Genomic DNA, 15,860 nt, shown 5'->3' on the forward strand with positions numbered 1-15,860 from the left:
CCCTGGTGGCGGGTGGGTCAACCACTCATTTGGTTGATGCGTGGCGTGGGGAGCAGAGCAGAGCGACAGGCTGAAAGGTAGCGAACGCGAGGGAGGTATCATAGTGATTGATTGATTCATTTAAGATGATGAATTTAAATAATAAAAGAGATATTATTTACATTGATTTTCATCTAGGATGAATGAATGAAGCAAAAAATAATAATGTTATTCCACAAAAATAGTTTTATTCAACATAATACAATTCAAGTTTTAATGCACATAGACTGATCTTTAGATGGTAGGGTGGTTAAGCCTAGAAAAGAAGTTGAGTATAGACTCAACTTGGGAGATGAGCCCTTAAACTGGTTTATAAAATGTAATAAAACACATACCCGATCAATATTTCTGCTTCTGCTATGACTTAACGACTGTTTCTAGGCAAACGGGAACGACGTTTTTACGTGTCCATCGAAAACCTAGAATAGTTATTTGTGCAACTATTGCGCAAAGTGACATTTTTCTTCACCAAAAGAAACGTTTACGCACGAGCCGTAGGCGAGGGCGGAATGGTTTCTTGAGTGCAGCAGAGGAGCTTTGCGCACGTATTTCACATTAAATTTTTCCTACAGTTACCATTGAATATGAAAAGTGGTTGATTATGGGTAAAATGATGGCTGAAATTCATCAAATGTTTGTCTGTATAATTTTGTTATTAATAACAACTTTAATTTATTTTAAACTTGATAATCGAATTGAAAATTAATAATCGATAATTTATTCAGATTAAAAATTAAATCAATCCAATTAATTTGAAATTTTGAAAATATATTAATTTCGAAATAATTTTTCAACCAATCAATTTATGAATGAGAAAAATTTTATTTGAAAAAATTGATAATATTCAAAAAGTATAATTTAATGAGTTCTCACTTTTATTTATTTGAAAATCAGAAAAAATATATGAGATAGAACAAATTCGCATTCAAAATACACGCCAATAATGTCAACAGCTGATTGGAATGGCTGCAAGATAATACGCAAAGTATTAAGAGTACGCAAAGTAATACTTTGCGCACTAGAGCGGAAAAGTGATTCTTTGCGTTCTGTTATCAGTGCAGGAATGGTCACTTTTCAAGGTAACTGTAGGAAAAATATATTGGCCGGCCGGGGTTTGAGCCTGGGACCTTTCTTGGTATTCAAAAAATATAATTATCTTCACAAGAATATTAGTACTACTGCAACTCATTTCTTTTCTTCTGAAGATGCGTAAATGTTGTACAGTGTACAAAAGGTTCTTAACCCAAGAATGATTTGTAGAGTTGAAAATTATGTTCTCTATTCATCCATCATAGAATTTGATTTGATTTCACGAGTTTAACAACGCTATTCAGGTTTCAAAGTTCCACATATTTAGGAAATGTTTGAATGGGAGTCATCAAAGCAGGAGCAAAGATATATGTTACAGTTAAAACCAGACGAGTTGAGGCTTTAAAACAAAATCATTTGTGAAATTGACAATATTTAGTGCATTCATCCATCTATATTGAGATCTACTCCAAATTGTCAGCATTTATGATTCCTATTATTATTTATTTATACATTGAACCAATGCTGATTGTTCAAAGTGAATCTAATTACAAAATGTCTTCATGTTTATTGTATTGAGAGGGTGATCCAAGAAGGAGCTGTGAGACTTGGTGCGGCGTGCGCGGCATAATTTGCGCCGGTCTGTCGTAGAGGTTGGCCGGATCGTGTACACAGGTGTGCAGTTGCGTGTAGATGGCGACAATCACCTCAGTGGCGCGACGCTGCACCAGCGACCGGTGGCTGCCGCTCACCAGGCATGCCACCTGCGGCAATAGCAGCAGCTCCGGCATCTGCAGCAGTTTCTCCAGCTTGCTCTGAAACCATACAATCATTAACCACATATAATCCACAAAATAAACTTCCTATCTGTATTAATAAAATTTAATATTCAACCCGAGGTATTCAATTCAATTTATCATTGCATTCTGAACATCTGATGATCGGACAGAGCATGAGTCTTAATAGAGCAGCCCTGGGAAAGTTCTCAACACATGAGAACACAATCACAATAATAAAATATTTTAATTACACAAGTTACATACACGTTTAAGAGGTATAATACAAGTTAGAGTCCGCGGTAGTAATCGGTCATATTTAATTATGTCCTATAAGTTTTTTTTATTATTGTAATTTGACTGGAATCTAACACTGGTTAATGAACAGTTCAATTCTAGCTTAAATTAATACGTTAAAATTTGACATTAAAGGGGTATTCACTCCTTCACAGTCTAAGTGAGCAATGCCCATGCACTGTTTCTTTCAGAATCTCTCTTACTACATTTAAACGAGATCTGTGGGCTTCTTTCTTCTCAGTCTTCTCACTGTATTAGAGTTGTCAATGAGGTGTAGAGCTTGAATGTTCTGATGATTATAATCAACTAATCACTAATCCAACTAGTCACTAATCACTAGTCCAATCACTAATAATTACCACTCAGATTGCCGATAAAATAAACACTGAAGAGAAACCATTGGCAGTATTCTTAGATTTAAAGAAGGCTTTTGATACGGTGTCACATGACATTCTTCTTTCAAGGCTTGATAACTATGGAATAAGAGGAGTCGCATGGAATCTTTTCAAGAGCTACCAATCAAACCGAACACAATGTGTCAGAGTCAATGGATGTATAAGCAACAAGCTGACTGTAAAGTTTGGAGTGCCACAAGGAACAGTACTAGGACCAATTCTTTTTCTTCTCTACATAAACCCATTATGCAACATGGAAATTAATGGATCAATCACCACCTTTGCAGATGATACTGTTCTACTGTTCTCTGAACCGACCTGGGAGATGACCTGGAGAGAAGCCGAGACTGGACTTCAGAGGGTGTCTCGCTGGTTGAGTGAAAATCTGCTAACATTGAACCACGAGAAAACCTTCTTTCTGACCTTTTCGGCGACTCAACATGGACAGCCAACAGGAGATGAGATAGTAATCAAGAATCAACGGAATAACACTTCATATACAGTTCGCAGGAAACAGTCACATAGTCCAGGCGCTGGCTTACATTGAGCATACATGAAAGAGGCAGAGAATTTGACTTCGGATTATTGTTAGGGGGTCTTTAGTGTGTATGAAACTCGATGTCGTCACGTGCCAGGGTGGTCGACAGCTTGGTGGGGGGAGGGGGGTAAGTTGTAAAAAACGCGCGCTTATAAAATCGCCTGTCCTGCAGTTACTATTCATAGTACAGCTTTTAATTTTTTTCTCAATATTATGTACACATAACTGGCTTTCAATGTGGTCCTCTACATTTTTGCGAAAAACCGCATAGTTTTTCCGTAAAAAAATAGAATATCTCGAAAAATGTATTTTTTTATTATGGACTTTTTGTTATTTCTCGGATATTCAAGTCATTAGCCGACTTAGAGGAAAAAGCTACAAATAAACGTTGTAAGCCGTTTCTTCCTGAATCCAATGATATATATAGTTTGGGGGTTACGATCATAGATGCGGCGGTGGGAGGGGGATAAGTAGCACTGTTATGCTGCGGCGCGGTCCTCCCCCATGATTAATGCGCGTAATGGCCTGTCTATCGCATCGCTACTACTAGTCTATGCATGCAAATTATGTATTTCAGGAACGCTATTTTATCTATTTTCGGTCGCTGAACACGATTTTTCAACTCTCAAGTCTCAATAATTGATAATTCTCATCATAATATACTAATTATGGTCAAAATTTCAAACTTCATCTCATTATCATTATTTATGATTACATTGTAATGATAAACCATCTTGTTAGGAATCCTATATGTGTAACTAAGAAATGACTGTTTGAAATAAACGAAACTTGGGTTTCAAGAAATATATTATGATAGAATAATGATAATATTTATATGTTTATGTTCTATTGTTTTTATCTCAAATTAATTTATTGTGATGCGCTGCAGGCTAAATTATATTATTAATTGCACACTGGCCACGCTTACTTGATATAGTGGTCAGTTAATTTCCAAGAAATATTTGTGGAATTTCTTAGTTCTTCATGGTGGAAATGGAATTCATCATTCATTCATTATCATAATGATTATGTTTAGTATGAAAATGTTAATCTTTCGTGAATCTTCAGTTTGTCGTGAACTTTTGAGAAATTATATCCAATATAATAATAGATATGTGTCAAATCAAAATTAAATGAATATTTAAATATTCATTCATATTATTTCTAACAGTATTATTATAATGATATTTCACTAACTTTTGATTGATTCATCCATCATGGTATTCCCATTCAGACTGTTTTGAAATGGTAACAAGTTATTCAGTATCAAAATTTGGGATTCGAATAGTTTCGGGCCATGCCCGTTATTCTTTCCCAAACATATTTATATGACTTGTAATTTTATCCACAAATGAATGAATGAATGTATGTATTCCTGCACGTAGCTAACGTATGGATTATTCCTTCATAGATTCTTGCATGTCACATTAATAAATCTCTGCCACAGATTTAGGAATCAAGTCTCGATGGTTTGGAGAGCATATTATTGGAGTGATTCTTTTACTCTGCTGCTTCTAATATGTTCACTACCTTTGTTTGATTTTAAACCATAGACATGAAAAGCTATGTCCACCTGTATCACTCCATCTTTATTGAGAATTTTCATAACTCTTCTCATCACAAAGTTTCCATAATCTTGCAGCGTATTGAAGTTTTGAAAAGTGAAGTAGGAGTTGAATTCAGGAGAGCCATGTCATCATTATGCGAATTTGTCAACGATATTTAGGGATTTAGTCAAATCCACATCTAGTTTCACTTACAATTTCATGGGCCAAGTGAGATTAAGAATTTTTTTTCAAATATCCATCAGATGTTGACAGAGATTGCGGTTATTGTAGAAATGCATGCTGCACTAAAACTTCAATGCTGAATTATCTTTAAACAGCTACCTAGTAAAAATACAGAGATCAGAATGATCTTTATGTTCTAGAATTGAATAAGACTAGGATTTCTGTTTGCATCGTGGAGAATGAAAGAACTCTGTTTCTTTTTATAGGTGAGAATACACTTTTACAATTTGCCACAACTATGTTCAGATAAAAATCGTTGGAGACCGAATAACTATTTCTTTCTATACGTTCAAAAGAGAATCACACACTTCTTCACTTGCTTCCAGACCATTGATAACATTATGCAGATTCTGTTGTCCATCAGAGCCTTGAAGAAAAATGTAATGTTCTCTTGAGAAGGTTATGCTTCTGGAAATCATTATCATCTCTCATTATTCTTGTTTTACTTCATTCGATGACTTTCTTCACAATCTCCATAATGATGTCAACATACTTGAACAGAATATCTTTGATGGAAGATTTATTTATATAGTAGCAGCCATTTTAGGAAAGCCTTTGAAGAACTAGCTATTCCAATCACTCAGTTTTGGATGATCGAATGAGGGTTTGCTCCAAAGCATGATCGGTTGTCACATTTATAAAATTTTCAAGGTTTCATTTGACAGAGAGTCAATGTATTGACTGTATAGAGTTAATGTTTCCTTATTGGAAATTATTTTCTACTTCTATGGGTAATTTTTTCATATTTTCTAGATACAACACAGACTCCATAACATAGTTTGTGTGATTGAATGAAAAAAGTATGGGATCTTTTCTCGTACAGTTTCTATGTGCAATACCAGAGTCCTTCCTTATGAGCATGAATACAATTTAAGATCATTTAAACTATGTTACATTAATCAGTCATAAATTTCAAGTAGTCATTGATTTTACATTGTTATTTTAAAAAACTCCACAAATAGCTCCTAACTTCTTTCAAATATACTTTGACAATCTCTCATATTTGAACCGTTCATGAGTCCTTGTAGTTGTTTCATTGAATTGATTGCTTGCTCTCACACCTTAATTATACTGATTTCCCCTCAATAGATTTCCAACAGTATTCTCTCCAAATATTTCAAATTCAACAAAGATATCTCCCATTCCACTTTCATTCAAGTACCACCCCAAGACAATCAGTCAAACTCAGCCAGATGAAAAGTATCTATTCGCGTAGATATAAGTTACAGAAATCAGTTGATAAAGCTGCGTTTACACCAAAGTTATTAACAAAATGTTAATAACTTAATTTTTATAGATTCTATTAGATTTAACGGAACTTGGCAAACACATATGTCCATCATGTGTATGATAAGTTATGTTCAATCTTATAGAATCTATAAAGATTGAGTTATTAACATCTCGTTAATAACTTTGGTGTAAACGCAGCTTTAGAGTTGTATTTCCTTTGTAATCAAATATTCAGTCATATCACAGCAGGGGGTAATTGGCATTATTTGTGCTTCAACTGTAAATTAATATTAAGAAAATATTTTACTCCTGTTACACGGTGCTCTATATGGGGAAGCCTATATTATTTGTTTAACTTACTCCATTACTTGACTTTCGCAATTCCAAAGTGATCATTGAACTAAATCGAATAATTATTATCTCTTAATGGAATATCAGTTTTTTATCGACTGAGAAACACATATAGGATTCCTAACAAGATGGTTTATCATTACAATGTAATCATAAATAATGATAATGAGATGAAGTTTGTGATTTTGACTATAATTTGTATATTATGATGAGAATTATCAATTATTAAGGCTTGAGAGTTGAAAAATCGTGTTCAGCGACCGAAAATACATAAGATAGCGTTCCTGAAATACATAATTTGCATGCATAGACTAGTAGGAGCGATGCGAGAGACAGGCCATAACGCGCATTAATCATGGGGGAGGACCGCGCCGCAGCATAACAGTGCTACTTATCCCCCTCCCACTGCCGCATCTATGATCGAAACTCCCAAACTATATATATCATTGGATTCAGGAAGAGACGGCCTACAACGTTTATTTGTAGCTTTTTCCTCTAAGTCGGCTAATGACTTGAATATCCGAGAAATAACAAAAAGTCCATAATAAAAAAATACATTTTTCGAGATATTCTATTTTTTTACGGAAAAACTATGTGGTTTATCGCAAAAATGTAGAGGTCCACATTGAAAGCCAGTTATGTGTACATAATATTGAGAAAAAATTAGAAGCTGTACTATGAAAAGTAACTGCAGGACAGGCGATTTTATAAGCGCGCGTTTGTTACAACTTACCCCCCTCCCCCCCAAGCTGTCGACCACCCTGGGACGTGACGACATCGAGTTTCATATACACTAAAGACCCCTAAACAATAATCCGAAGTCAAATTCTCTGCCTCTCTCATGTATGCTCAATGTAAGCCAGCGCCTGGACTAACAGAAATACCTGGGAGTTACAATGGACTCTTTTCTGCGCTGGGATCATCATCTCAATGAATTGTGCGGGAGACTGAGGAAGACTATCTGCAGATTCAGGATTCTGAGGACACTGGTCGACAAGGGATGTCTAAGAGTTATCTACTTCTCTCTAGCTCAGTCCCTCATGCTGTATGGGATTGTGGGATGGGGAGGTGCAAGCTTCTTGCACATCGAACCGCTCCTCAGGGTACAGAAGCTGATCATGAGGGTCATCAACCAGAAGCCTCCACGCTATTCATCAGACCAGCTATTCAATGAGTTTGACGTGATGGATCCAAGACAGCTTTACTCCAAGGAGATACTATGCAGATTACACAAGAACCCGAACATAGAAAACATTATTTCAAACAACAACTAACCACCTAATGACTTACTAAACACTAACTAATTAATAATACGCACAAAAAAAACAACAAAACCTACTCTAGAGCATGGTACGCCATAGTGGAGTAGGTCAATTTCCACACAGAAAAAACTAAACAAGTAGAGGACACATTATAAGATTTTTTTGTAACTAACTATTGTATGTAATATTGTAATTTATCCAATATTTTGTGTAATTGAAGTTGTAGTTTTAGTTTTTTTTTGGAAATAAACATTTATTTATTTATTTATTTATTATGTAGAGTCTCTTCATGGTTTCTGGCAGCCTTTGTGATCATGACATCGACTTCTTCCATCTGCAGGTCCCTGTGGAGATCCGAGTTTCTGACTAAGTATGGAGCATTGACAGCATTCCTCAAAACCTTGTTCTGGAATTTCTGGATGGTGTTGATGTTACATTTTCTTGCACAGCCCCACAGCTGGATGCCATACAACCACACAGGCCGAAGAATTTGTCTATACAATAGTAATTTATTGTAGGTTGAAAGGCTTGAATTTCTCCCCAATAACCAGTACATTTTTGAGTATTTGGAATCCAGTTCTTCTTCCTTTTTCTTGACGTGTGACTTCCATCGTAGTTTTGCATCTAGTGTCATTCCAAGATACTTAGCTTCATTTGCAAACGGAACTTCTTTGTTGTTTAATCTTATTGGGATGTATACTTTATGCCGATTTGTGAAGACAACATGTGTGGACTTGCTTTCATTCAACTTGATCCGCCAGGTTCTAGTCCATTTCTCAATTTTCTTGATGGCTTCTTGCGCTTTACCTGTAGCTTCCTCATTAGTTTCTCCAACTGCTAAGACAGCTGTGTCATCTGCAAAGGTTGCAATAGTGTCATTTTCTGGCACAGGAAGACCGTTGGTGTAGAGCAGGTACAGAGTAGGGCCCAATACACTTCCTTGAGGTACTCCAGCTTTAATTGGTGTTAGTCCTGAGTAGCTATCACCTTGTTTCACTCGGAAGAATCTGTCTGACAGGTAAGATTTTAGCAATGAGGCATATTGCTGAGATAAAACTTCTTGTAGTTTCTTAATTAGACCTACTTGCCACACTTTATCAAATGCCTGAGCGACGTCTAAAAAGATAACAGCACAATATTTTTTCTCTTCTAGAGTCTTCTCAATTACATGAATAATTCTATGGACTTGCTGAACTGTTGAATGTTTTCCTCTAAATACAAACTGATGATCAGGAATGAGTTGTCCACTCTCTATCACATGTTTCAATCTGGATAGCAAAACTTTTTCGAAGATCTTGGCCATTATGGGTAATGGAGATATGGGTCTATAAGATGATGCATCATGTGGTGGTTTACCTGCCTTGGGGAGCATGATGACTTCAGCTACCTTCCATGACAGTGGCACATACTTCATCCTCAAAGCTGTATTTATGAGAACTGTGAGTTTTTTCAAAGCTCTATGAGTGAATAATCGGAGTTCTTATCTGTAGCAAGGTTTCTGAGATATTCACTGATCATATCATTCATTCTTATAGCTACTGATACATTCCTTCAGTTTCTTAGCTATAGTGAGGTCCATGTTATTAATGGAAGTGTACGATTGACAATACTGTTGCTGTCCTTTTCTATCATACAACAAAACAGATAGCGCTATCTCTCTCTAGCTTTGCAATGTTGTCAGTTTGCCAGAATATTTTATTTTTACTTTTGACAGTGACTGTACAAGAGTAAACAATTCATTATCAGTCGCCATTTTTTTCTTCATTCTATCAAAATACTTGAGTACACAAGTCGAATAATTGATTTAAAATGTATTTTTGAAACAATGAAATAATTTTTAGACATTACCGTATGAGAAACACAAATTAAAATACCTGAAATGACATTTAAAAGTTGATAACTAACCATCCAAGACTCTTCATCCATGCTTCAGTTAGCCTACACGTATAGGTTAGACCTACTCGTACCGGTATAAATAATATTGAAAAGTTATTTCAGAATTCCATTGAAATTACTTATTTTAAATAGGATTTCTATTTTTCTATTATTAAAAAAAAATTGGAATAGAATACCTACCAAATAACTCAATTTTTGTTGTTTTGAAATTCAGATTGGTGTATCACAGCTTTTTAAATTAGCCGCCATTTCAGGTTTGTATAAAAATAATAATTTTTTTTCACTTTTTGTGTAGTTGAGAAGTTGATATTGTGGTAATTATTCATATTGAATGAAAAAGACTAAGAAATTGTCAAAAAACCACTGATTTATTGATAATTAGAAAGACCGGTTTCGGTTATTACTTCGGTTTCGGTTACGATTATTAAACTGTCTAGCTAGGCCAATGGCAGGCGTTCATGCCCTCGACCAATAGCAGTACTCGCCTACTAGTATAAATTCTGCTGCTCTTGTATTTAGTTTTAGTTTATCAGAGATTGACAATGGTGTAATAACCGAAGCCGGTCTTTCTAATTATCAATAAATCAGTGTTTTTTGACAATTTCTTAGTCTTTTTCATTCAATAAAAATAATAATCTAATCTCAGTTATAAAAGCAAATTTTCGAATCAAATTATGGAAAAAAAATTTCTTGATTAAATTGACATTAAATTGATTAATCAAGGAAATGATAATTATTATTAGATAAAATTTAATGGGATGAATTGAGTAACAGCTGTGTACACTCAGTGGCAAAATGGAAAGACTTGGCAACGTTTTTCTCCTATCTTTCTTCACTGCCATTATAACGTGGACCTCACTATAGAAAATTCAAATGAGTTTTATGGACTGGTGCTCTTGTTCGCTGCCACTTTTTCCTCGCTTCCCTCTTCTCATGGATAAGTTCCAATATGTGATGTGGATAATGTGAACCAGAAGACCTTCTTCTCTGTGTTGAATGTGGAGTGAATGTCTCAGGCTGCTTCTTGGATGTCCCTTGTGAACCTTTCAACCTCAGAATCCAACTGATCACAGCTAGTAATTTCTAGTTCAAAATCCATTTTTACACGCAATAATTCTTGGAATGCTGACCAGTTTGTTTGCCTATTAACTAGCCTCAGACTACATTCTTTCATCACCATGGTTTCACCCACATTGAGGATCAATGCAGTATGATCAGAGCTCAGGTCTTCACAATCTTCTATTTCCATGTAGTTTAATGATAAATTCCTGGTTACAAAGAAATCTATCAAATCTGGTAATTTATTTCTATCAGTTGGCCAATATGTGGGTCTATTTGATGACATTATTGAGTATTGCCTATCATTTATAGCTTGAAATTAAAGCTGTCTTCCTTTTTGAGAGTTCAAATCTTGAGCCCCAACTTATATGTTTTGCATTGAAATTCCCAGGTATGATGAATCTGTTTCCTAGGTGGTCGAATAAATTCTTGTAAACTTCATTGGTTATATTGTGTCTTGGAGGACTGTAAATGGCTGCTACAATAAATTGAAATCTTCTAGTTTCCACTGTAACTTGTTGTCACTTGCAATTTCTTCTGTTTGGATAGGTGAGTTTTCATAATGCTTCAGATCCTCTCTGATTATTATTGCACTTCCACCTCTAGCTTTATTTTGGGGATGAGAAGTATGATACAACTTGTAGCCTCTGAATCTCAGGTATGACTGGGTTGTGAAGTGAGTCTCAGAGATTAAACATATATATATTTTCTTAATTTGAAGTACTGCTATTAATTCTGCTTGTCTCTGTTGAAGGCCATTTGCATTCCATGTTATTATTCTCAATTGCTGGTTCATTAATTTCTTCTTAGAGATTGAATGACTTTGGTTTATTTCTATTTCAATTGGTCTTTGCTCAAATACAGTCAACATCGACTCCTGTTTTATAAGCTTCTCCAAGATGATGTTTAGGATACCACTCATACTTTCTTGTTGTGTTTCCTTTTTCTTTGAAGATACGGCTTCAGAGTAGCTCTTGTTCGGATTTGTCATATGCCCTATAAGTATAAGAACAATGTAACATCTCGAAAAACATAGCGCCTTCTTTTATAGACAGAAATACTTCTACTTATGTAATTGGAAAAATATTTTTCATTATTCAGAGCAATTGCTTGTTTCAATTTTTTATATAATTCAATAATTAAACTACTTCTAGTTAAAATATTTTTGGAAAGAATATTTGAAATTTGAGAAAGCCATTGCCCTTTTCAATTAAATATTTCAACCAAGGAATTTTTTCAAGAAGATCCGATGTGAACTATAGATGTGATGTGTTACAAAAAAACATGATTTGACTGTTTTTACATCGATTTCAAGAGCCGCCAATTCAATATGGCAGACTACTACTGCGCACTTGATGAAAATGTGGATTTCAACATCTTCATAGACATGGTTTCAACAAGAGTTCCTTTCCTCTTGGGAGTCTAATTTTTCAATGCGTATTGGAGGGACCACATCTCATAAATAAATAATTGTCATCCGATATATCTGAGACAATAATTTGGTTGAAAGTCGACTTTATTGCTATTATAAACATATTTTTCTTGCTTCGTTGTGATATTGTAATTCATTATTCTGATATTATATTCACCGAATGATATAATATTGATTTAAAATAGAAACTATAAGATGAATGTTTGGTATTGATATGAAATAATGAAAATATTTTATGATACATACAGAGCGCGAGCCATCCCTTCACACAGGCTTAAATATTAAACTAAAAAATGATGCACTGCATTGAGTTACAATTTTATGTTATCGTATATAATGCTTGAACAGTTGTGTATTATACTGTAATAATATATTGTATAATGGTTTGTTCTGTCATTGTGGTTTCAAACTATATTCCGACTGGCGATATCGTGTGATCAAGCAGTAAACGTATGTTTAATTATTTTATATTTATAATGTAAAGGAGAAAGAAAGCATTTTTCTATTCAAACTATAACTAAGATATTGATAACCAGAATAATACTAACTGGCTGTTGTGATATAATTATTATCATACAGTAAAAAGTACACACCAAGAAATTGGATAAGCTGGTAGGCTCCATTCCTGGTATTTGTGATAGCGGTCCTTTGGTTTGATCCTGCAGTATTGTGTAGATGGGTCCCAGGTTGAGATGGACAACGAGTGAATTGGCCTGCTCCGATGTCAATGTATCTATCTGAGCTTCCGATTGTGCCTGTTAATTTTATCAATGGTTCCATAATTTTCATAGAAATTATAAAAAAAACATCATAATCAATTACCATAATACTTATTGAGCGCTACCGAGATTATTTGTGTGGATGGGATGAGAACTCGTAGTTTTATAGAATGTTGAGTTTCATAGAATAATGATCACACTTCGAAATGGGACCCAAGGATTCAACCGACAGCTAAGGCGGCTCGTATTACATTCAGTCACCAGTCTCGACCAGCAATGGGTCGCCACAAAGCACTCATTCACGGACGAATGTAAAGAGCTCTGCGACACTAGTCAAAAAAACAGGATTGACTCCCGATCGAAGTGAAACACAAGCTTGGTCGCCAAAATCTGGTGAACCCGGCTGGCGAACTTAGTATAATGAGCACAATGAGAATTAATGTCCCCTGACTTTATTCCTCATTGATGGACGAATGTAAAGAGCTCTGGGACACTAGTAAAAAAACAGGATTGACTACCGGACTCTCGATCGAAATGAAACACATGGAGTGATCCGTGGTCTAGTGGATAGAGAGCCTGCGTAGCAGCATAGAGATCCCGGGTTCGAACCATCTCACAACCAAAAGTTTTTTAACCAGATCACTCCCGTGTTATCGTATGGGCACGTTAAACTGTCGGTCCCGGCTGAAGTATAACAGTCGTAAGGCCCATTGACAGCTCATATTATATATTCAGGCGGTGGGACCTTCCCTCAAGGGACTCCCCACCAACAAAAGCCATACGAATTCACTGTTTACCAGCTGGGTCGCCAAAATCTGGTGAACCCGGCTGGCGAACTTAGTATAATGAGCAAAATGAGAACTAATGTCCCCTGACTGGCTCGGACACTTGGCGAACCACTGGTTGCCGAGACTGGTGGCTGAATGTAATTCGAGCTTCAAAGTGTTATACACTCGCAAATTATCTGGGTCGAGTTGCAACATACACTTCACTCCGCTAGGTCAATAAAGAATACTGAGTCAAATAACCTCGATATCCACTATCCCACTATAGTGAGGTTCACTTTATAATGGTAGTATACGATATACAATAGTGTTATCCTTGTCTATCATGCAACAAAGCAGATAGCGCTATCTCTCTCTAGCTTTGCAATATTGTCAGTTTGCCAAAAATATTTCATTTTTTATTTTGACAGTGACTGTAGATGTAAACAAACAGTTCTGAGCCACCATATTTTTTCTTCATTCTACTAAAATACGTCAGTACTCAAGTCGTATAATTGATTTGAAATGTATCTTTGAATACCGTAAATGAAATATTTTTTAGATATTACCGTAGAGAAACACAAATTTTCCTAAAATGACAATTTAATAATAGTTGATAACTTTGATCATCGTTGACTCTGTCCATGCTTCAGTTAGTCTACCGGTGTACCGGTAACTTATAGGTTAAGCCACTGATGCCGGTATGAATAACCTTCCGGCAGTCACACTGTTGTAAAAATACAACAGTGTTAGTTTTTGCCGCACAAAACTATTGAATGGGGTGGTGTCAGTGAATGAGTCACCTTTACATTCCAAAACTTTCTCCCCATCACTCCACTGAGTTGCAGTATCAACCGAGCAGTGGTTCAGTGTTTAGGTGCCATTTGGTCGCGACAGTGCATAAGTATGATAGGGAAAGACTGTATACGGGGACTAAACGAACCAATAGCACAGAATTGATGGCTTTGCTTGGTATACCTTTTTGGGCTACGAAATGGTAATCATCCAAATGTTTATAGGCGTAAAATAATCCAATGAGATGGGAATAGTAATTTTTTAATTAATTAATATGTTTCGACAGTAAGCAGAGTACATAACACTTGAAAAATTGGATGTTGTAAAAATTACAACACGCGACTGCTCGTGTGATTGAGTAGGGCGCGACTAACGGAAGGATAATATTGAAAGGTTATTTCAGAATTATTTCCATTAAAATTATCTTATAAATAGGATTGTAGTTATATATTATTTTTAAAATAAATTTAAATGGAATACCTACCGAATAACTTAATGTTTGTTGTTTTGAAGTTATGTTTTCAAGTTTGTATGAAAATAAAACTCTGGTCTCAGTTATGAAAGCAAAGTTTTGAATCAAATTATTTAAAAAGATATTTTTTGATGAATTTAATTAATTTGACATGAAATTAATTATTTTATCAAGGATATGAAAACTAATATTGGATCAAAATTAATGGGATGAATTGAGTAACAGCTGTGTACAATCAGTGGCAAAATGGAGTCAATTTAAGAGAGACTTGGCAGCGTTTTTCTCCTATCTTTCTTCATTGCCATTATAACGTGGATCTCACTATATTATTTTATTTTAAATGCTTGACCTGATCTCAGAATTGTAAAAGAGAAGAGAGCAATAGAGGGTTGCTTTCTCCAAAGTTGGTTTGTTGGTTTGACTATTAAACCAGTTTATCAATGTATGGTTACATCTATTGTAATGTGTTTCAAATTGAGTCAATTGATGGTTTAAAATATAATTATTTGAGTTTAATTTTTTTAAGAAAACGATCCAGAATCATATAAGTGGATAGTTTATTTTACATAGACCCGGTTGCACAAAAGCCTGTTGAATTTTTTATAATGATTGAATATCATGAGAATTAATTAAAAAGGCTTTCTTGATTGAAGGAGACATTCTCTGATTGGTTCTAGTGGCATTTAATCACGATTGAAATTGAACAGGCTTTTGTGATTCGATAGGTGATATCGAATCGAAATATCGATATTAGGCTATAACTGACCTGCAGCCTCTCGAGTCGATCATCCATGAACTGGTAGAGAGCAAGCATGGTTTGCATGTGATGCAAACAGTTCAACAAGTAGACTGCCATGTCGACACTTGACAGGCGACTGGCAGTTATGTTCACTGATTGCAGCAATGGATCCAATATGCTTGAAACAATCTGAAATTACACAAATTAAATTGAACATGTCATTATGCTCCAGAACCTGAATGATTGTGATCACTTAAACAAAAAATAGATTCAAAAT

The 15,860-nt window shown here is 35.2% G+C and overlaps 1 protein-coding gene across 1 annotated transcript in view; it reads right to left on the bottom strand.

Moving 5' to 3' along the window:
- Positions 1–202: 202 nt before the first annotated feature.
- The window catches only part of LOC111050773 (conserved oligomeric Golgi complex subunit 6), a 35,281-nt gene continuing 19,623 nt past the window's right edge, over positions 203–15,860 (bottom strand). The window contains exons 9-11 of the mRNA XM_022337129.2: positions 15,611–15,772; positions 12,688–12,849; positions 203–1,883 (exon numbers count right to left, since the gene is read on the bottom strand). Coding sequence (XP_022192821.2) covers positions 1,617–1,883; positions 12,688–12,849; positions 15,611–15,772 — 591 coding nt within the window. The 3' untranslated portion in view covers positions 203–1,616. The remainder of the gene's footprint in view (positions 1,884–12,687; positions 12,850–15,610; positions 15,773–15,860) is intronic.

This window comes from Nilaparvata lugens, chromosome 1 (assembly GCF_014356525.2).
Source record: "Nilaparvata lugens isolate BPH chromosome 1, ASM1435652v1, whole genome shotgun sequence".
Classification (NCBI taxonomy): Eukaryota; Metazoa; Arthropoda; class Insecta; order Hemiptera; family Delphacidae; genus Nilaparvata; species Nilaparvata lugens.